This window comes from Kogia breviceps, chromosome 19 (genome assembly GCF_026419965.1).
Source record: "Kogia breviceps isolate mKogBre1 chromosome 19, mKogBre1 haplotype 1, whole genome shotgun sequence".
Lineage (NCBI taxonomy): Eukaryota > Metazoa > Chordata > Mammalia > Artiodactyla > Physeteridae > Kogia > Kogia breviceps.
Window position 1 is genome coordinate 14,391,426 of NC_081328.1, and position 20,597 is coordinate 14,412,022.

The 20,597-nt window shown below is 61.1% G+C and overlaps 2 protein-coding genes across 6 annotated transcripts; one reads left to right on the plus strand and one right to left on the minus strand.

Annotated features, from left to right (window-relative positions):
• Positions 1 to 421: 421 nt before the first annotated feature.
• Positions 422 to 15,812, plus strand: GIT1 (GIT ArfGAP 1). Of its 2 annotated transcripts, XM_059046289.2 has the most exons (21): positions 473 to 607; positions 6,156 to 6,289; positions 6,753 to 6,865; positions 6,986 to 7,091; positions 7,614 to 7,831; positions 7,918 to 8,012; positions 8,347 to 8,389; positions 10,275 to 10,301; positions 10,492 to 10,540; positions 10,986 to 11,058; positions 11,637 to 11,734; positions 12,126 to 12,237; positions 12,366 to 12,499; positions 12,608 to 12,760; positions 12,872 to 13,102; positions 13,194 to 13,247; positions 13,437 to 13,523; positions 13,652 to 13,725; positions 13,831 to 14,013; positions 14,144 to 14,207; positions 14,386 to 15,812. In XM_059046289.2, the coding sequence occupies exons 1-21, from the start codon at positions 556 to 558 to the stop codon at positions 14,596 to 14,598; spliced, it is 2,313 nt and encodes a 770-aa protein (XP_058902272.1). In that variant the 5' UTR covers positions 473 to 555; the 3' UTR covers positions 14,599 to 15,812. The 2 variants fall into 2 exon arrangements, with proteins under 2 accessions (XP_058902274.1, XP_058902272.1); XM_059046291.2 differs by lacking the exon at positions 10,275 to 10,301 and having other exon boundaries at positions 422 to 607.
• Positions 15,813 to 15,885: 73 nt separating this feature from the next.
• Positions 15,886 to 20,216, minus strand: TP53I13 (tumor protein p53 inducible protein 13). Of its 4 annotated transcripts, XM_059046320.2 has the most exons (8): positions 20,012 to 20,161; positions 19,752 to 19,820; positions 19,473 to 19,514; positions 17,682 to 17,810; positions 17,345 to 17,545; positions 16,679 to 17,234; positions 16,448 to 16,587; positions 15,886 to 15,975 (listed from the first exon to the last, which is right to left on the minus strand). In XM_059046320.2, the coding sequence occupies exons 1-7, from the start codon at positions 20,081 to 20,083 to the stop codon at positions 16,475 to 16,477; spliced, it is 1,182 nt and encodes a 393-aa protein (XP_058902303.1). In that variant the 5' UTR covers positions 20,084 to 20,161; the 3' UTR covers positions 15,886 to 15,975; positions 16,448 to 16,474. The 4 variants fall into 4 exon arrangements, with proteins under 4 accessions (XP_058902303.1, XP_058902302.1, XP_058902304.1 ...); XM_059046319.2 differs by lacking the exon at positions 15,886 to 15,975 and having other exon boundaries at positions 16,218 to 16,587; positions 20,012 to 20,163; XM_059046321.2 differs by lacking the exons at positions 15,886 to 15,975; positions 19,752 to 19,820 and having other exon boundaries at positions 16,225 to 16,587; positions 20,012 to 20,216.
• Between the last annotated feature and the right edge of the window lie 381 nt (positions 20,217 to 20,597).

Here is a 20,597-nt window from a genome sequence, read left to right on the forward strand (position 1 = left end):
TCACTGTCCCCGGAAATGAAGGGAATGGGCTGTGAGGCAAACTCACACCATCTGGGGACAGGGCTGCGCCGGAGCCGAGGCCTGGGCGCAGGAGGCACTGCCGCCTCTGGCCTGGAGGCGGCCGTGGCCCCTTTAAGCACCCCCGCCCCCTCCCGCCCGCGTTCTCGGCTTCCTTTCTCCTGGAGGCACGGCAGGCAGGGCCTGGCGGCGGGGCGGGTGCGCAGTCTGCCCCTCCCCCGGTGGGCCGGGCCTGCGCCGCTTCCTGCAAGAGCGGCCGGGAGCCGCGCAGGGGGCGGAGAGAGCGAGCAGCGAGCGGCGGTGGGGCGGCGCGGGGCGGCGCGGGGCGGTGCGGGGCGGAGGGCGCCCGAGGGCGAGCGGGCGGGCGGGCACGGCGGGTTCCGGGCCAGCCGCGGGGGCGGACGGTTGGCCGGGCTCGCGGAGCCTAGCCGAGGCCTTGCCGGAGCTGGGCCGGGCTGCAGGGGCCGTCGCCGCCCGGGCCCGCCGCCCGCGCCCCCCACGCTGGCCCAGAGGGCTGCGGCCGCGTCGCCGCTGAGGATGTCCCGGAAGGGGCCGCGAGCGGAGGTGTGTGCGGACTGCAGCGCCCCGGGTAAGCGGGGCCGGGCCGGGGGCGGGACCGCTCACCGAGGCGCCGCCGGGCGGGCGCTGGGGCCTGGCGGGAGCGCCTTGCGGGGCTGGAGGGCGGGGCGGGGCCGGGCCGGGGGCTGCGGCCTCCGGCCTCCGGCCTCCGGTCTCGGCCCCCGCCCGGGCCACTGCGGAGCCGCGTCCTTGGCGGGAGGGACGCCTGGGGGGCCGCTGTTTCCTCGCGTCCGTGGACCGGCGAGGAAGGACATTCCCGGCGCCGCCTCCCACCCCTCAGTATGAAGGAGGAGGGCAGCTGGCTGCCCCCCCTTCCATCTCAGTATCCAAACGGAAGCGCCAGCCTGGGGTGGCAGGAGGGCTGTGGCAGAGGCCGGCCGGGTTTAGGAGGTGGGGGCGAGTGTGGTTTTGTGTCATCTCAGTGCCACCCCCGCGTCTTGCACCTGCTGCTCGCCTGGTCTGCGCGCCCGCTGGGGTGGCGGAGGGCAAGGGGCAGAGAGCTGGGCAGATGGGCCAGGGGGGCCTGGATACTGTTTCCTCGGGAGCAGATGAGGGGGTGGCTACTCCTAGGACTCCTTGCCCCGGGTTCCCAAGGCTCCTCGCAGGGCCTAGTGTTCAGGCCCACCATGAGCCTGGGCATCTTCCCCTGAGGTGTCCCCAGGTGTGGTAACTGGGAATAACGAGACAGCTTTTACTGGGTTCCAGTAAGGCCTACTTGGAAGGTGGGCTTGGCGTTACCCCAGCCTAGGCACAGACCCCTCCCCATCCCCTAGCCCAGTCTGGCCAGAAATGGGTAGGGAGCAATGCCGAGGGGTGCCTAGATTCCTGGGATCCACCTGGCTTCCTGGCCTGCCTCAGGGCTGTATTTACCGTGGTGTTTCCCTTCTCCTTCCCAGCAGAGTCAGGTCCAGGCTGATGTAAACCCTCCCTGACCTACTGAGGAAGTGAGGATCAGTGACCCAGAGAGGCTGCTCCATTCTGATGTGGGAGGACACTGCCAGTGATGGGGTTCAGCAGCTGGCCTGGGAAAAGGAAAGCCCTGGCCCTTGACCGTCTTCTTTTTAGAAAAGGCGCCATCTCCCTGGGAGACCTCTGGGCAGGCTCGGGGGAGGGTGGGGTTGTCTGTGAACCTCTGGGCGCAAAATAAGTGTGAGAGTGTGGGGTGCTGTTTTGTGGGCCCGTAACTTGCAGCCGCCCTTTGGACAGGAGCAGGACCCCAACAGGGAACTGTGGGTGTCTGGCAGAGGCACGGTGGTCTGGGTGGTTTTGACCCTGAGGCCTCCTCTCGGGGCATGTCATGGTCTAGAGAGCCTTGAAGAAACTATCTGAGGAGGGCGCGAGGGGAGGAGAGAAGGGGTGTCCCTAACCCTGATTAGTTAGAAACTCTCTCCTTACCCTAGCTGCAGGCAGGTCTGGGGATGGAAAGGCTGGGAGGAGAGCTTGCCTTCTGTATGTCTGTCTGAGGCTGTTCTGCACCTCTGCTGGGCAGACGTAGCAGTGGGGGGGGGGGGGCAAGTAGGACTGGGAGGGGGTTGCTTAGCAGACACTTTATCAGGGAAGCCTGGATTTTGGTGTTGTCTTTGTTTCCAGCTTACTCTGTGACTCATGGCAAGACTTTCCTCATTCTGTGTCTCAGTTTCCTCAACTCTGAGGCAAAGAAGTTGGAGTAGAAATGGTTTTTGAGGACTGTTCCACCTCCAAGTCTGTGGTCCTGATTCTGGGCCAGGGGGACGCTGGGCAGCATTAGCAAGGCAGTTGTCCTTTCTCTGCTGCATTTGACTGTTTGGCTGGAAGCCTCTGGATGTCCAGTGGGCATGGGCAGGAGTGGTGTGTATCTGTTGTGTTGGGGTGCCCAGCTCCTACCCCCAGTCCTCATCCCACAGAGCCATTTGTGTTCCCCTGGAATCTCCTTTTCCCCTGATCCAGAACACAGATCAGGAAGAGGCAGGTGGTGAGGTCAGGATGGTGAGGTGTGCAGGGTGCTGATGAAGTCTTGCTCATCCCCCCACCCCAGCACCTAGCATGGTGTCTGGCACATCGCAGGCATTCTTCAAGTGTCTGGATGCTTCTCAGGACCCCAGCTGACTCTTCGGGGCTACCCCATACCCCAACCCTATGATACATGGGGGGGCATTTTCAGTCTGGGACCTGTAGCAGCCCAGGTAAGAGACTTGAGGGAAACCAGCAGTTTGGAGCCCAGGCCCAGAGCCACCTCCTTGATATATGCTTCCTACCCAAAGTCATAGGCTTCTCACTGTGATAGGAGCCCTGCAGTCCCAGACCTAGGAGTGGGGTCATGGCCTTTTTGTGGTTGGTTAATTTGCAGGGTCTTGGAGGTGAAAGGTAAGATGCAGCCTGACCCCAAAGGGCCCTGTCCACCCTCTGCTCGCACGCCTGGGCACACGGGACAAGTGTGAGTATGCTGTGAGACAGCTGGGCGTAGCACGGCTGCTCTGGCAGCTGGTGCCACCTCATTAGGCACCGTCTGTGTCCCTGCCTGCCTTGGGAATCCAGGAGAGGGCCAGGGGTCGGGGAACCCTGGAGAATGTGTTTCCTGCCCCTCCACTCACCCTGCCACACAGTCCTGGCTTCTCTCTCAAGGGCCTGCTCCTCACACCACAGGCCTTCAGGCAGCCTTCTCGCTTTGGCAGCCCCAGGCACAGGCCAGAAGACCTCAGCATGCGCATCCTACAGGCACCTTGAGTGAGCGAGGCTGGCCACCAGCTGGGGACATTTGGGAACCTGCAGGCTCATTTGTCTTCATAATATAGGTTGTGGGGTGGGGCGAGCGATGGGCTGCTTCTTTTACTGAGGTATAACTTATGTATAGCAAAGTGCCTCTTCCTTACTTTTCAGCCTGATAAGTTTTTACCTGTGTATGTATATATACTTGTGTAACCATAACTCCAATCAAGAGGTAGAGCGTTCCTATCATTCTGTAGGGCTTTCTTGTGTCAGCACCCCCCAAAGGCAACCACCATTCTGACCTCTATCTCCGTGGATTACTCTTGCCTGCTTTCAAGATGGTGGGCTTCTCCCTCTTGTCTAGTGAGGATCTGGTCCCTAGATCAGAAGAGGCTGGCTCCGGTCCCTAGAGGTCACCAGTGGCTTTGGGTGGTGACATGTATTCACCTTAATAGAGGCCTCCATGGGGTTGGTGCTGGTTAACATTATCCCAGAACCCCTCCTGCCACTTGCTCACACATACCAGATGCCCCCCGCCCCACGGGGGGCAGAAGCCCAGGAGGAAGGTTGGCAGGATACTGAGGAGGAGACCACATCCCCTAACCCTTATGCCCCCATCCCTTCTGCCCTGAGTTTGGTCCTGGAAGCCTTTTGGGGGGCAAGGGTCCCTTAACCTTAAATTACAATTGCCATTTGACTTTCAGAAACCCTTCCTGGCCCTTTGGCTTAGGAACTGGCCTAGGTGGGCCTTGGGGGCTCCTGCTTGGGTAGGCCCAGGCCCCTTGGGCATAGGAGGGAGTAGGTAGTAAGGTGACCCATCTGTGTCATCCAGAACTGAGCTGGCACCAGTGTGCCCCAGACCAGGACAGTGTTCCCTGCCCACCCTTCCTATTTCAGGTCACCGCGGAAGGGAGGGAGGACCCCTCCCCCAGGCTGGGAGAGTGCCGAGCAGAGCCTTGGACCCCTTTCCCCAGATCCTGGTCGCTGCCTCATTCAGAGGCTCACCATGTCTGGTCTGGCCCTGGATATCTGGCCAGCCTTCCCAGGTCTGGCTTCTCCGGTAGGGCCACGGGCTTGGGGTGGAGGCCTTAGAGCTGCCCATTTATGATCCTGGCCTGGGCGGCTCCCTCCTGACAGGAAACCCCACCATTTCAACAAGAGGAATTCAGGCTGCGTCATTTCCAGCTTCCTGCCTGGGCTGGCGGAGGGGGCTGGCAGGCAGGCAGACCCCTGGCCCAGTGGTGTTTGGGGAGGGGGGAGGAGCTTTCCATGCCTGGGGGGGCCTCACTGTTTTGGTAAAGCCAACACTAAAGTTTGCTCTAGGGCTCCCCCTCTTGGCACAGATGGCGGGCCCTTTCCTCGTGGGCCCCTCGGCCTCCGAGGAGGGTGTCTGGCGGTACCTCCTGTGTCCCTCTGTCCTGTTTTGGGGGGATCCCTAAAGAAGTCCAAACCCAAAGAACTGAGCCCTCCCCCTTTCACCTCCTGTTTCCATGCCATGGAGGGGACACTCACCACGGCAGAGCTCAGACTGTATCCTGACTCAGTTTCCTCACAGTTATCTGGCGAACACTGGTAGAAGTCCTTGCAGGGAAGGGTATGAGAATTGCCTTCTGGTTGGAGAGGCTCTCATTACCCCAAGCCTGTCCCCTCCCCTAGTGGGGGCCACTCTGGACAACATGAGCATTAGGGGCGAGGCAGAGAGCCAGTCCCCACCCCCGCACCCCCCCTCCAGGACGGGGTTTCATGAGACAGGCCGGGGGCCTGGGCAGAGCACAGTGTCCTGGGAGAGAGGCTCCCTGCCCCCACTCTCCGGTGGCACACAATGGCTGCTTTCTCCCCCGTGACCTTTCCGCAGCCTGAGCTGTATGCAGCTGTCTCCTCCCCCTCTCCCAAGGGGCCTGGGATGGGTGGCATCTCCCCTGCCCTGGAGAAGGACCCCAGGAATTCCCATCCTGCTCTGGTCCCCCTTCTTGCTTCTAAAGTTCACTTCTCCCCAAGGAGTGGAGAGTGGCTCCCGTGGCCCTCGCCCGCTTGGGGCTGCAACAGCAGCTGGTGTGGGTGGGCATGGCATGGACTCCGGTGTCTAAATGCCTGGGTTCACATCCCAGCAATCCCACTCATTAGCTGTGTGGCTTTGAGTAAGCACCCTAACCTCTCTGAGACACTGCTTCCTCGTTGGTAAAACAGGGGTAGCATTTCCCACCTTGCCCTGACAGTCCTTAGAGGTACCATACTTATGGCACCCCACTGGTACACAGTGGGTACTCAGTCAGTGTTAGTTTCTTTGCTCTCTCCATCCCCCTTAAGAGGGGCTCCAGCTCACGCCATCACTGGTGGTGTCAGGAGACTCGGTCATGAAAGGGGCTCTTACCTGCCAGGATGAGGACAAAGGCCGGAAGCCCCCAGAGGGGTGTGATGGGTCAGGCAGGTGAGCCAGTGGTTCTAAAAGAAGCCTGAGTGTAGGAGAAATGTGGCACTGACCCGGACACAGGAGTGCCTAGAGGTGTGTGGCATGCAGTCCTTGGGGACTTCTGCCTCCCTGGGGCAGGGCTAGGGTGGCAGCCTTGTTCCCTGGGGAAAGGCTGTGGAACTGGTCGCATTGGCTGCAGGACAGGAAGCTGTGCCCGCCGAGTAGGCCCTGGGGACCACACCTCCCCAGAGGGGCAAAGACATGTAGGAAAGGACTTGGCTCTGATGGGAGTCCCTCCCACCTCCAGAGCTCAGCGTCCTCATCGCTGGTCCAGCTCCCGGAGCCTTGGGGGACTGAGTGAGCAAATGTGCGTGGAGTTCTAAGCATAGTGCAGGCCCAGGGCCATGTTCAGGAGGCCTCGCTGGTGTCTGGCTCTGGCTGACCCTTCCCCCCACCCCGGCAGACCCCGGCTGGGCCTCCATCAGCAGGGGTGTGCTGGTGTGTGACGAGTGCTGCAGTGTGCACCGGAGCCTAGGACGCCACATCTCCATCGTCAAGCACCTTCGCCACAGCGCCTGGCCCCCCACCCTGCTGCAGGTACGGGCTGTGACGGGCTGTTCTTCCTTCCCCGCAGCGTGTGCTGAGCGCCGGCATGTTTCCCCCACCGCACCCACATACACAGCCGTCTGGATCCCGCAGCTTCCGGGGGCGGCACCTACCCAGGGCAGAACCCAATCCTGACCTTCTCCCCGGGCGCCGGCCCACGCGGAGAGGAGGCTTCCGGACCAGAGTCACACAGACCTGGGCTCTCACCCCAGCTCTGCCACCTAGTAGCTCGGCCATGTAGTGTTGAGCTTAACGTCTCAGAGCCTTGGTGTGCCCACCATGTCACCCGAAGTGCTAAGCAGGACCCGCATCCTTGGCTGGGATGGCCTGACTGGGTAGGGGTGCAGCAGTGCCAGGCACACAGTAGGCCTGTTAGTACCGTGTCCAGCCTGGTGCTCAGAGGTGTTCCCCAGCGCGCAGTGGGCATTCTCACTCTGGCACCTCTTCCCTACAGATGGTGCACACACTCGCCAGCAACGGGGCCAACTCCATCTGGGAGCATTCCCTGCTGGACCCCGCGCAGGTGCAGAGCGGCCGGCGCAAAGCCAACCCCCAAGACAAAGTCCAGTGAGTCGGGCTCGAGGGGTGGTGGCTGAGGTTGTGCGCTCAGGGGAAGGATCCTGGGAGGTGGCTGGGCGACTGCCTCTCCTGCTCTGCTCCCCATTTCCTCCTGCGTGCTCCATGCAGCCCCATCAAGTCAGAGTTCATCAGAGCCAAGTACCAGATGCTGGCTTTTGTGCACAAGCTGCCCTGCCGGGACGACGATGGAGTCACCGCCAAGGACCTCAGCAAGGTTTGTGGGGCCCCACAGCGGAGGGCTGGTCCTCTCCTCACCCACAGTGCCATCACCACTGAGCCCTAGGCCCCCAAGGCAGCCAGGTCAGGCAAGCATGGTGGGCACGGTGGAGGGACGAGATTGTGTGGTCAGGCCGCGTGTGAATAAGGTCCCTCCACCCCCAAGTGGACACACGAGGCTAAAATTCTTCAGCTGCCGCCCGAAAGGCAGAAAACTCTGGGCAGTTTCTGAGCCTCCCAGAGCCTCAGTTTCCTCATCTGTAAAATGGGAAAGAAATAGCATCTACCACAGAGTTAACAGCTGTTATAAGCAGAACACGCTGCACGTGGTAGGTGGTGACTGACGGCAGCTGTGATTAATGGGCATGAACTCCTAGTGGGAAGCCCTCTGTCCCCCCGACAGCCTAACTTCAGCTGGGCCCCTTGGAGCTGGTCGGAGTCCCAGGCGGGCCCGGACCAGGTGCCGCTGGAGGTGGGAGGGGCCCCCACACCCGTTTGTGGCACACTCTGCTCCTCACAGCAACTCCACTCGAGCGTGCGGACGGGAAACCTGGAGACGTGTCTGCGCCTGCTGTCCCTGGGTGCCCAGGCCAACTTCTTCCACCCAGAGAAGGGCACCACACCGCTGCATGTGGCTGCCAAGGCAGGGCAGACGCTGCAGGCCGAGCTGCTCGTAGTGTACGGGGCTGACCCTGGCTCCCCTGATGTTAACGGCCGCACACCCATTGACTATGCCAGGTGAGGGTCCGCTGAAGGGTGAGGCTCAGGTGGGTGTGGAGAGCGGGCTGCTGCTGTAGGGCTGAGCCATGCCCCCCTCCCCACAGGCAGGCGGGGCACCATGAGCTGGCGGAAAGGCTAGTCGAGTGCCAGTATGAGCTCACTGACCGGTTGGCCTTCTATCTCTGTGGACGCAAGCCGGGTGAGCGGAGTGTGGGGCAGGCTTGGCTGGGCCAGGCAGGTGGGACCCAGACACACCCCAGCAGCAGGTGCCATGGTGACAAAGCCGGCTGGGGAACAACGTTGCTAGGCAACTGGCTCCTGTGAAATTGCTGCAGGCTCTGGGCTGCAGCGTGTTGGGGTAGGGAGTGGGGGTGGGCATAACTTCCAGCCAGTTCCCAGGGCTCTTGGGGGTGGCCTTCCCTCCTCCCTTCCCGTCACTTTTGGGTGCCAAGCCCTGCTCATGGCAGTGAGGTGGGCTCCCAGCTGCTAAGGTCACCCAGCACCAGTGACTTGGCATTTTTATTTTTATTCAGATCACAGGAATGGGCATTACATCATCCCACAGATGGCAGACAGGTGAGTGCCCACCTGACGCCCCTTCCCAGAGGCGGCTGGATGCCCTGTGGGTGCCTGACCCCCAGAGCCGCCCCCACCCCCCAACTCTTCAGCTTTAGGGGCCTGGGACCCCGGCCCACACTCCCCTTCGGGGCTGGAGGCACAAGCGTATCGCAGTCCAGTCCTCACTCCCTAATGCTGGGCCCCAAGGCAGGTAAGAAATGTTGACTCAGCACACAGCCAGCGCAGCCTAAGGGGTTTGAGTACAAGAAACAGCCCCCCTAGGAGCAGCGGATCACTGAGTTCTGTTCCCAGTGGCACTGACCCCAACTGTAAAATTTTTAGACAAATTTTTGCTCTTCAGTGAAAAGGTGGTGGGCCCCTGGAGTTTGACTAATTTTGGGATTCTGCCAGGCCTCTGTGGTGTGCTCAGAAATTGGGCAGGGGCTGCGGGCCCAAGGCCAGTAGAGGTGTTTCTGCCTCTTATCCAAGAGGCCCCAGGAGCCCAGGCTGGGGGGGCGGGAAATGCTCACCCAGCTCACAAGATGGATGCTAGCGCCACCTGGTGGCTGCTCGCGATGGCCAAGCTGCGCCTGCTGGCCTGGATCTGGAGAGGAGACTCCCTCCCTCTCCAGAAGCCAGTGTGGCCAGATGGGGATGGTCAGACCTGGGCACCTCGGATCCCTGAACGCCCAGATCTTCTCTCTTCTGAGACCCCAAGACTCCTCGCTACTTTTCTGGTCTGATTTTGCCTGGTGTGTCTGCCTGCTTGCGTGTATGTTGTAAACGTGTTCTCAGTGAAATGTTAACCGACCACCTTCCCAGTGCCGGCTGTTCTTGCCGCTGGACCCAGAGGTAACTCAGGCGCGATCCCTACCCTTAAGGAGGTCACAGCCAAAAGGGGAGGCACCCTAGTCAGTTGTAGTCCATTGTGGGGAGTGCAGCGAGAGGCAAAGGCATAGACGTCAGAAATGCTGTGCCAGGAACTACAGGCAGACTGTGTAACTGAAGCATGTGAGAGGCAGGGAATCCCAGGAGCAAGACTGGAAGAGAGACGGGGCAAGAGAGTGGCCGGTCCTGAGTCCCGACAAGAGCTGAGACCACCCCAAGAGCAGAGAGTTTCCAACATGGACCTGTGGAGTCTGCTCTGCCGCTTACTGGCTGTGTGGCTTCAGGCAGGCTCCTTAACCTCTCTGAGCCTTAGTTACTGCTCCTGGAAATAAGGGTGACTGTACCTATCTTTCTGGGCTTCTGAGAGGGTTAAATAAGATAGTGCACGCAAAGCATTTAGCATTTTTATGTTTATTTATTTTTTTGGCCGCACTGCGTGGCTTGCGGGATCTTAGTTCCCCAACCTGCCCCCCCCCCGCCCCCCACAGTGAAAGCACCGAGTCCTAACTACTGGACCGCCAGGGAATTCCCTAGCATGTTTTTAAGCGAGATTTTTGTTGAAGTGTGCCATACATAACCTGTTACTATTGAAAAGTTCTTAAGGCCAGGGGTAGCGCAGCCAGATGTGTCCAAAGTACTCTGGCTTCTGGGTGAATAAAGGGTTGCAGGGGCAAGACTGGAAGCGGGAAGATGGATGAAGAAATATTGCAACAGACCAGGCAGGAGGATGGAATGCCAGAACCTGGGGAAAGCCTGGCTAGGGCTTGGGGGTGAGGGAGGTTGCAGGTGACCCCCAGGAGCTGCCACTGGTGCGGGGCAGGTGGGTCACTGAGAGGAGGAGTGAGCCGGCTGAGGAAGGGCTGGAGGGAAGATGAGTTGGGTTTGGTACACTCTGGGTCTGGCGTGTGCACGGAGATGGTTCTGAGCTTGACGTGGAAAGGCGTTTGCTGCCCTGCTCCTGGGTAATTGCTGCCTCTGTCCTGTTCTTCTCTCTGCTGCCTTCCTCTGGACTTAGATCTCGGCAAAAGTGCATGTCTCAGAGGTATATGGTGCCTGCTCGGGGACAGGCTCTGGAGGTTGGGTGGGGCAGGGAGGCACTTGGTGTGCAGCACCTGGGGTGTCATCTCCCTGGGATCCCTGCATGTTTGGGAGGTCACTGGCAGGGGCCTGGCCACCGCTCACGTCTGGCCTCTCCCCTCTTCCCCATTCCCATCTCCCTCCTTCGTCCACAGCCTGGACCTGTCTGAGTTGGCCAAAGCCGCCAAGAAGAAGCTGCAGGCGGTGAGTCTACTAAGGCTTGGAGCTGCCCTCCATCTCTGACCTGCCCCCATCCCTGCGATGGCTCCCCCTTTCTCTGACCTGGTGCCCTTTTCCAAGTCTTGGACCTGCCCCTCACTCTAGTCTCCTCAGTCACCTGTCCTCCACCTCCACACCCCTCGCCTTTGACCCTGGCTCTGCCCTCCCAAGGCTGCCAGGGCACGTGGCACACCTCTCGCTACCTGGGCGCTAACCAGTCCGCTCGGGGCACCCTCTGCCTCTCCCTCCTCGGAGTTTGGCAGACAGACCCCTACTCCAGTTGCCAGTTCTGAGACTGGGGGGAGGGCTGGGCGGCACAAGGGACACACAAGTCGTTTTCGACATCTTCTAAGATCCCGGTGAGCTGGCTTGCTTGGCACTGGGGGGCCAGTTGATCTGACAAAGCCTGGGTCTCCATCTCCACTTCCAGCTCAGCAACCGGCTTTTTGAGGAACTTGCCATGGACGTGTATGACGAGGTGGATCGAAGAGAAAATGACGCTGGTGAGCCGAAAGGGGATCGAACCCTTGGGTGGAGGGGACAGAGCGCCTGCCTGCTGGGGAGGGGCTGGGACCTGGTGTGGCTCTGTGGTCCTTTTACTGGGACTAGGAAGAGGTACCGGGGGCTGGTCTGCTCGGCAGGCCTGCACGTAAGCCCCGGCCAGCTGTAAGCCCAGCCAGGCAGGCAGAGCTTGCTGAGCTGGAGGCCGCCAGCCTGCTCCTCCCCCTAGCCCCCTGGACTGGGGCTCCTCTGCTCTGGCTGCCTCCCACTTCGGCTCTCTCCCCAGTCCCACTCTGCCCCCTACATCCCTTCTTCCTGGCCACAGATTCTAGCCCAAACTCCCGGTTGGTAGGGGCTGGCGGGAGGGAGTTGCCTCGTTCTGTTTGTGAGTCCCCAGCTGGCCTCGCCCGGACCCAGCCTTACCTCCCCTGTCCGGAAACCACCCCTTTCTTGAACACCAACACTCGGTGGGCATGGGGAGGTGGGCATGGGGAGGAGCTCGGAAGGCTGTGCTGCTGCTTTCCCACCTCCATCCACCCCGGCCTCCGCGGACCATCCGCTCCCTGCCCCTCCCCTCCAGTGTGGCTGGCGACCCAAAACCACAGCACCCTGGTGACGGAGCGCAGTGCCGTACCCTTCCTGCCCGTTAACCCTGAATACTCAGCCACGCGGAATCAGGTGAGTGGGCTGGACGGGGGGGCCTGGGGCGATGACCTCCCCTCCTGGGGTCACCAGCTCTATGGGTCCTGCCCTTCCTGGCAGGCTGCTGTCTGCGCCGTCTTCCCCACTCCTGGCCGAGCTGGCTGTGGGATCTGGGAAGGGGGAGGAGGCTGCTCTTTGGAGCACTTGGTGAGCAGCCTCCTGGGTGGGTGTTCCAGCCTCTTCCTGAGAGCTCCCCTAGGCACCCCAAATCGGTGTCATTCCCCACCCCCTGCCCTGGCCCGAGCTAGGCAGGCACGTTTTAGCTGTCGTTAAGGCAACTGTCAGACAGCCTGGCTGCTTTGTCCCCATCTCTGTGTGTCAGCCGTAAGGGCCTCCTCACGCCGGCCTGGCCCTTTCTGCCTCTCAGGGGCGACAGAAGTTGGCCCGCTTTAATGCCCGAGAGTTTGCCACCTTGATCATCGACATTCTCAGTGAGGCCAAGCGGAGACAGCAGGGCAAGAGCCTGAGCAGCCCCACAGGTGGGAAGGGCGTGGATGGGGGCGCGGTGGTGGGCACTGTTCCAGGATATTCTCTCTCATGGCTCCCTTCGGGGGGTGGCATGATAGATGGGTCGTGTGAGCCCTGAGTGACAGGCCTGTGCCCTCAGACAACCTCGAGCTGTCTGTGCGGAGCCAGAGTGACCTGGACGACCAGCACGACTACGACAGCGTGGCCTCGGACGAGGACACAGACCAGGAGCCCCTGCGCAGCGCCGGTGCCACTCGGAACAACCGTGCTCGGGTCTGAGCGCTGCCCCTCCCCACGCCTCCACCAAGGCCCTGCTCCATCCTCTCGTAGCTCAGGGCCTCGGGGACAATGGGGCTGACGGGCTCACGTCTCCTTCTGCAGAGCATGGACTCCTCAGACCTGTCGGACGGGGCCGTGACACTGCAGGAGTACCTGGAGCTCAAGAAGGCCCTGGCCGCCTCCGAGGCAAAGGTGCAGCAGCTCATGAAAGTCAACAGCAGCTTGAGCGATGAGCTCCGGAGGCTGCAGCGGGAGGTGAGGATGGGGGCCTCCCAGGGCCCCAGTGCGGGGAGGAGTTACCCTCTCTTGGAGGTAATGGTGCTGCCTGGACCCTCCAGAGTGTCTTGACACCACTCTCACTCTCAGATCCACAAGCTGCAGGCCGAGAACTTGCAGATCCGGCAGCCACCGGGGCCAGTGCCCACAGCCCCGCTCCCCAGCGAACGAGCAGAGCACGCGCCCGTGGGGCCTGGTGGGAGCACCCACCGCAGGGACCGCCAGGCCTTCTCCATGTATGAACCGGGCTCTGCCCTGAAGCCCTTTGGAGGCCCACCTGGGGATGAACTCACCACCCGGCTCCAGCCTTTCCACAGCACTGTGAGCTGCCCGCGGGCCTTGGGGTGGGGGGGTGGAGACAGGGCTGGGACCACTGCAGGGCCCTCCATGATGCCCCCTGTGCCACCCCCAGGAGCTGGAGGATGACGCCATCTATTCAGTGCACGTCCCTGCTGGCCTTTACCGGGTAAGCAGGGCCTGGGGGAGGCGGGTCTGTTCCCGCAAATAGGTTGTGCGCCCCAGCGGGTGCCAGGCTCTGTGCTGTACACTGGGCACAGGGATGACTAGACACACACGGTCCCAGCCTCACTGCAGCGAAGCTGCAAGGTGGGTGGTGGGGAGGAGGAGACTGACTCCAGCCCCGCCTGGGTTTCAGGTCCGGAAGGGGGTGTCGGCCTCAGCTGTGCCCTTCGCTCCCGCCTCCCCACTGCTGCCGTGCTCCCAGGAAGGAAGCCGCCACACGGTAATATCTGTGCATCCCCAGGGCCTGAGGGGTGGGCTGAATGAGATGTGTGCTTGGGAGGTGATGGGCTGGGGGGGGGGTCTGTGAACGTGCACCTTACCTGCCACCCCCTCCCTGTACCCCTCCAGAGCAAGCTTTCCCGCCATGGCAGTGGCGCAGACAGTGACTATGAAAACACGCAAAGTGGGGACCCGCTGCTGGGGTGAGGTACCCGGGGGAGAGGGGTGAGTGGCCCCTGAGCGTCTGGGAGGGTGCAGGCAAGCAGCCTCACGGCTGGAATGCCTCCCTCTCTCCTCTCTAACCCCAGCCTGGAAGGGAAGAGGTTTCTAGAGCTGGGCAAGGAAGAGGACTTCCACCCGGAGTTGGAAAGCCTGGATGGAGACCTCGACCCTGGGCTTCCCAGCACAGAGGATGTCATCCTGAAGACAGAGCAGGTCACCAAGAACATTCAGGAATTATTGCGGGCTGCCCAGGAATTCAAGCATGACAGGTATGGAGGTGGGCGGAGGCTTCTATGGGCTTCTGGGGTGTTACAGAGGGCGAGAGAGGGACCAGTGTTCCACTGTCCCTGGGAACCTTCCCTGAGAGCCCTCTTAATTTACCCTCCCCTCCCCCCATAGCTTTGTGCCCTGCTCAGAAAAGATCCATTTGGCTGTGACTGAGATGGCCTCTCTCTTCCCAAAGGTACAGGGGCCAGAGAGGGGAGCAGGACTGGGCGGCGCCTCAGGGTGGGGCAGGGCCTCAGGGCGGGGCAGGCATTAGAGAATCTGATGACTGCCTGAGTGGAGACACGGACACACTGGGCCATATCATGGCGCATGGTTTGAAATCCAAGGCCCAGCTCCCTCCACCCTCCCTCCAGAGGCCAGCCCTGGAGCCAGTGCGCAGCTCCCTACGGCTGCTCAACGCCAGCGCTTACCGGCTGCAGAGCGAGTGCCGGAAGACGGTGCCCCCCGAGCCTGGCGCCCCTGTGGACTTCCAGCTGCTGACTCAGCAGGTGATCCAGTGCGCCTACGACATTGCCAAGGCTGCCAAGCAGCTGGTCACCATCACCACCCGAGAGAAGAAGCAGTGACCACTCTCCCTGTGCCCTCACCCGCACCCTGGGACCTCACTGGCCATGGGAGCTGGGCCACTCCAGACACTAATCCCCACCCCACAGAGCTGCTGGCACAAGTGCCCTTAGTGCTGCTGCTCTCACCCGGCAGCCAGGTGTCCTGGTGCCCGTCCCCCTCGAGCCCCCAAGGATGGGGAGGTGAGGTGGCAGGAGCTTCTGTCCCCTACATTCCATGCACCTCTCCCTGTACATAGCATCCCCTCCCCCTCTAGTGTGCCGGGGCCTGCAAGGCGTCACTCCCAGCCCCTTGCCCTCTGGGGCACCCTCAGCAAAGGGTCGGGTGGGGACACTCCAAATGGGGTGGTTCCCCTTACATGCACCCCACCCCCATGAGCCAGTCCAGCCCTATTGGGGGCTGAGCAGGGGCATCCCCCCCTTGTACATAATACCTGTGGATGTCCCCACCCTGTAGCCACCAGCCCCCGGCTGCTCTCCTTCAATGCCAAACGGCCCCAGCCTAGGACACAGGCCCCAACCTGTGTTCCTGGGGTCCCCAGCAGCAAACACTGGAAAAGTCTTTTTTCTCTCTTCTCTCTCCCACCCCTTAATTTTAACGTTGTGGTAACTGCGTGTCCCTGCGTGCCTGCGTGTGAGTGTGCGGGGCGGCAGTGCCGTTCCGGAGGCCTGGCCCATCTGGAGTTTTGTGAGGGGTGAGGGGACCAGAGCAGCGGGACCCGTGTTGGGCGTTGGCCCCTCTCCCCCATCCTGGGGCCAGGGACTGCCAGGGTAACCAGCTGGGGTCCTGCCCTCTGCCTCCCCTCATTGTTCCCCCCACTCATACCCTTTCCCTATGAACGTAAAAGGAAAACCACTTGGCTCCATCTCTCTTCCCCTCCCTTGCGGAGGGGGATTGTGCTGGCTCGGGCAGAGAACTGAGCACCTGAGCCTGGGGCTGGCTCCCCGGGGTCCCTGACTCAGCTGAGAGCCCCCTCCCTGTAACCTCTGAGAGGCCAGTGCCTGCGGTATCTGGGTCCCTGGAGCCTGCGCTATCTGGGTCCCTGGAGCCTGTGCTGTAGCCTGGGCAGGCTGAGAGGCAGATGGCAGCGCCCACCAGCTCCTCTCCCCGTCCCACCCCTGTCCCAGGGGCCAGGCTCTACCTGTGTGGTGGTGGTGGGCTGAGTGTCAAGATGTGTGTCATGTACATTTGTATCAAAAATAAATAAGTGACCATGTGCCCTTTCTGATGCTTAGGGAACTGTGGGAGGGATTGGGGAGGTGGCAGACGTGAAACGGAGAAAGACCAACCTGGCAAAAGTATGAAGCAAGTGAAGACCACGACTCTTCCAGCCCCTGTACTTGAGGGAAGGGAAGCCCCTGTCATCTCTTAGAGGAGTCCTGGAAATAACAATGTTTCAGTAAATACCACCACCATCCCCACCACCTGCTCACCCCTGGTGGTGAGAGGGGTCTATCACGCTACTAAACCCCAGTGTCTGAGGCCAGGTGAGCAAGAGGAGACAGGCCAGCGAGTGCCCAAGTTGATACTAGAAACCCCCTACCTCAAACACGACCTAAATGGCCTGGGACAGTGCCCTGGGTGCGAGGGAGTCTTGTGTGGCAGATGCACAAGCTCAACTCCAGGCTCTACTAAAATAATTTAATAAGAAAAACGGAGTTTTTGCAACGGAGGCTGAGACAGCTCCTTTTTCTCTCCTCCCTTTCCCCCTCCCCATCCCTCCCAGCAAACCACACACTAAGGACCAGCCCTTTTGCAGCGCTTAGGCAGGACTGCGCCATCTGGCCACCAGGGGGAGGCCCTGCGCGCGGTCCACGTGGCGCAGCCTCCCGGCGGGAGGAGGAGCCGGACCTGCCACAGTGGCAAGGCTGGGGCAGGTCACTCGGAGCTGTCCCCATCCGGGCCGCTGTCCGGCGTGGGCGGGAGGAGGGGTCTCCGGCGGGAGCGCTTGACCCGGCGAGGGGGCATCAGCAGCCTCCGCTTCAGCACCGCTATGGGCAGGGTGGGGAGCAGTCAAGGGCAGGGAAGCCAAGGGGAGCAGGGCGGGGCAGGGCAGGGCAGGTGAGGAGGGGAACTTCTCACCAGCCACTGTGTCCTGGCTGTCCACTGTGGGCTCCCAGTAGATGCTCTCCCCACGCCTGAAGTTTCGGTGCAGCCGCGTGCAGAGCGTGGCCAGGGTGAGCAGCACCAACAGGAAGGTCAGGGCCATGGCAGCCCAGGCGGCCTCCTCCGTGCGCGGGGTGGGGCCCCGGGCTGCCGGCGGAGGCGCTGCTGCCCGAGCGGCCGGGGAAGCCTGACTTGGACAGGCACAGACCCCTGGGCTGCTTTGCCCTTTGGGCACCTGAGCCTCTAGCCTGGAGCTGACACTGCTTCCAGGCCCCCCAAGCAGCAGTGGGCCGGTGGGCACAGATGGGGCATTATCCCTTGCACCCTGGGGTCCCAACATAGGCTGCTTGGCCTCCATGCTCCGTGGGGAAACAGAGTGGAACCTCAGGGCTGAGGGGGTGGGCTGGAGACCAAGGGCAGCCCGCAGCCCACGCCTCTTGGCACCACTAGGAAAGAGCTGCCTAGGACCTCTAGGTGCCACCTCTACGCCTGGGGGTCTCCAGCTCCGCAGGGTAAAGGCCAAAGCCGTGGCCTAAGAGGAGAAGAGACAGCCGTCACCCTTTCCCTGCCCAGATTACCCAATGACACCACCACCCTGGGGCACCAACCCAATGACCATCAAGCCTGGCCAGCACCCCTCACCTGCACGCACCCTCTCCGGCACAGCCTCCCTCTGCCCGGTGTTGGTACCAAGGGAGAGGGCCCAGAAAAACTGTCAGAGCGAAACCATGCTTTCTCCTTCTTTTGCTTCCGCTGCCTCCTCCTCTTCAGCCAGTGGGCAGCCCAGGCTGGCTCTACCCATGCCATCTCCAGTGCCACCCCCCATGCTGCCAGTACCAGGGGCTATGAAAGGAGGTAACTGTTAGAGCTAAGACAAAGATGGGGAGCAAGCAAGAGGAGGCCCTAAATTCCCCTTGCCCTGCACGTGGGGCTGCAGCCTCTGCCAGTGCCAGACAACCACCTTTCAGCAACCACTTACCCGATCCTGGGTGAGGCTGGAGTCAGGGGCCAGTAAGGGCTGGGCCACACAAATGTGGGCCAGGAAGGCAAGCTGGAGCTTCAGCCAGGGGTGCGCACAGGGATGGTAGAGGAAACTGACATCCTCAGCCTGGAGGAAAGGCATGGAGACATCAAGCCAGCTCCCTCCCTAAGAACCCCAAGTTCTCCCATCCTGGGGAGCCCACTTAAAGGGACTCTCAGGATGGCCAGATGACCCTTCCACCTTCAGGGCTCAGGAAAGGACAAAGGGCCCTGGATACTGGCGTGCACCCCCTCTTGCCTCTGAGCATTCCTTTCATCCCTCCTCTCCACGCACTGCCACCCCTCAAAGCTCACAACTTCTGTGACAGTATGCGTGGTTAACCCTGCCAGACTCAGAACACACTCTTTAGCAATATTTCTCTGGACCTGCCACAGTGGCTCTACAGGTTCCCAGTCTAGACTGTAAGCACCCCCAAAATAGAGACCAGCTCTTCTATGTATTGACCCATCTATATATTCAATCTAATCTCCCCAATGCATCCAAATACAGGGCACAAAGGCAGCAGGTGCACAATCTCAGGATGGAAACACTTCATCAATTATTAATTATTCTTTGATTGAGCTGACCTAACGCTCAGCACTTGTGCCAGATGCTGTAGGAGATGCCAAAAGAGAACTCCTGGACTCTGCTTGCAGGGAAGGCAAAGGAAACTCAGGGGAACAGAACTAATGCAAATGAAAGCACAAACTAATAAAACTCAAAATGATTAGTTGTTAAATTATAAGAGATAGATTATAAGCATTACACAAATTTGAAGAAGGTGATGAATAAATAAGGGCTAATATGATCAGGCAAGGTCTCAAGAGAGAGCTGACTCCTATGCTGGGCTTTGAAGATGGATGGGGATGGATGGCAGGAGGGCAGGGAGCTGCCCCCCCTTCAAGTCAGGATATGCCAGGTGTTGAGGGGAATAAGCAGGTGCAAAAGTACAGCGGTGGGAATAGCTGCCTAGGCAGCTTGAACTCACATGTGTGGTGAGACCAACAAGACGAGAGGAACCAAAGATGTGGGGAGGTTGGATGAGGTTTACTTAACGAGGTAGAGCCTGAAAAACTAGACAGGGGAGTAAGGCCACGATAAGGCGAGAAATAAGGAGCCACTTACTGGTTTCTGAACAGTGGAATGAAAGGGCTATTTGGGAAAAGGAATCAGGTAGGTGGCATGAGCTCTTTTGGCCTGGAGCTATTACAAGGATCAAAAAAAAAAAAAGATATTTCAGAAGGAAAACCAAAGGGACAGAGAAGCTATCCAACCACTGGCAATGAAAACAGGCAGCCACACAAGGTGAACCCACAGTTTGGCTGGTAACCTGAGGTACACATACTCCTTACAGCTTCCTATTTTCCAAAGTGCTGTCCCACACTATTTGTTAACTCCTCATGGGGAGGGACGTTACTAATAACCTCTCTTGCAGAAAAATGTGGCCCAGAGAAGTCAGGAGACTTCCAAAGTCACACAGCAGAGCTGGAGCACAGGTTGTTTTTTCCTACTACCCTCAGAGTTTCCCTTGCAGCCTCCTGCCCACACAGCCAGCTACTCAACAAGATTCCTGACAGGCACTGCAGAGGACCAAGGCCTGTGGCTCACTGTCCTGGGACTAAGCACATTGCCTCTTACTGAGGGGGAGTGGTAAAGAATGGAGCTGGTGAGCAGAAAAGGTGGAGAAAGCCTGCGAGGAGCTCGCTGTTTCCAGCGCAGACACTAAGGATGCCTCCTGCTTGTACTTACCTGCCGTGGACTCACCCGTGTGTAGGTCACTCTTGGCGACACCTATACAGGTGGAGAGAAGAGAGCTTAGAGCCCCCGGGGAACTCGGGGGGGGGGTGGAGGGGTGGGGAGAGGACAGCAGGCCCGTGCCGTCACGTTGGAATGCAGACGTTGGTTACTTGAGGGCCGGAGGAACCGGCAGAGGTGCTCAGAGGGTGGCTGTGGAGGGTGCCGCGAGGCCAGGGCGGGACTGGGCTGCCCCTTCACACTCCTCTCTCCCATCGCCCTCCAGGCACCCACCTGTGGGGGCAGAGGCCACAGGCCCTCGGGACAACGGGCTCCCGCCTCCTCCGCCGGCTCAGCCACCACCTGTGGGTTCAAGGCGCAGAAGAGCTGGGCGTTTGGCCTCGGCGCGGGCTCTGCCCTCCCCCTCCCAGGCCCAGCCCTCCAAGGGGAGAACTCCTAGTCCCCTCTCCGCGCGCCACTCCTTCCAGAACGAACTTTTCGCAAAGCGCTTTGAGATCCCGGGCCGAAGGTTTCTCGGGAACGGGCCGCCTTACCTCACTGGGACCCAGGAGCCCCGCCAGGGCCGCCAGGAGCAGCAGCTGGGGCGGAGGCGGAGGAGGCGCCATCCCGGCCCGCCCCAGGACTGCCCGCAGCCCAGCAAGCCACGGAGCGCGCGCCGCCTGGCCCTGCCCCCGCGCACCCACGCCGCCCGCGTGCCCACGTAGATCCCGGGCTCGCGCGCGCCGTCCCGCCCCGACCCCAGACCGCGCGCCGCGACTCCCCAGGCTCGCCCGCCCCTCGCCTCGCCTCGCCTCGCCTCGCCCCGCCCCCGCAGTTCCGGCCCACTCTCGCCGGGTCCCCGCCCCGCCCCAGTACCCGCCCACAGCCCGGGACAGTGCGCGCAAGCGTCCTCAACCCCAAGCCGGAAAAGTTGTTCGGCAGCCGGTCTCCTGCGCGCCGCGCTGCGAGGCAGGCGGGACCATCTCCTTCGCCCGGGCACTCGTCTCAGCGGGTCTCCGCGGCCTGCAGGGCGCAGCTGCAGCTCCTGGGTGGAATCTTGGAGCGGGGAGGAGGGCGGGAATTGGGATTCCACTGTGAACTGGGTGGCCCAGGAGGGGAGATGGGTCCGCTCCATCGGCA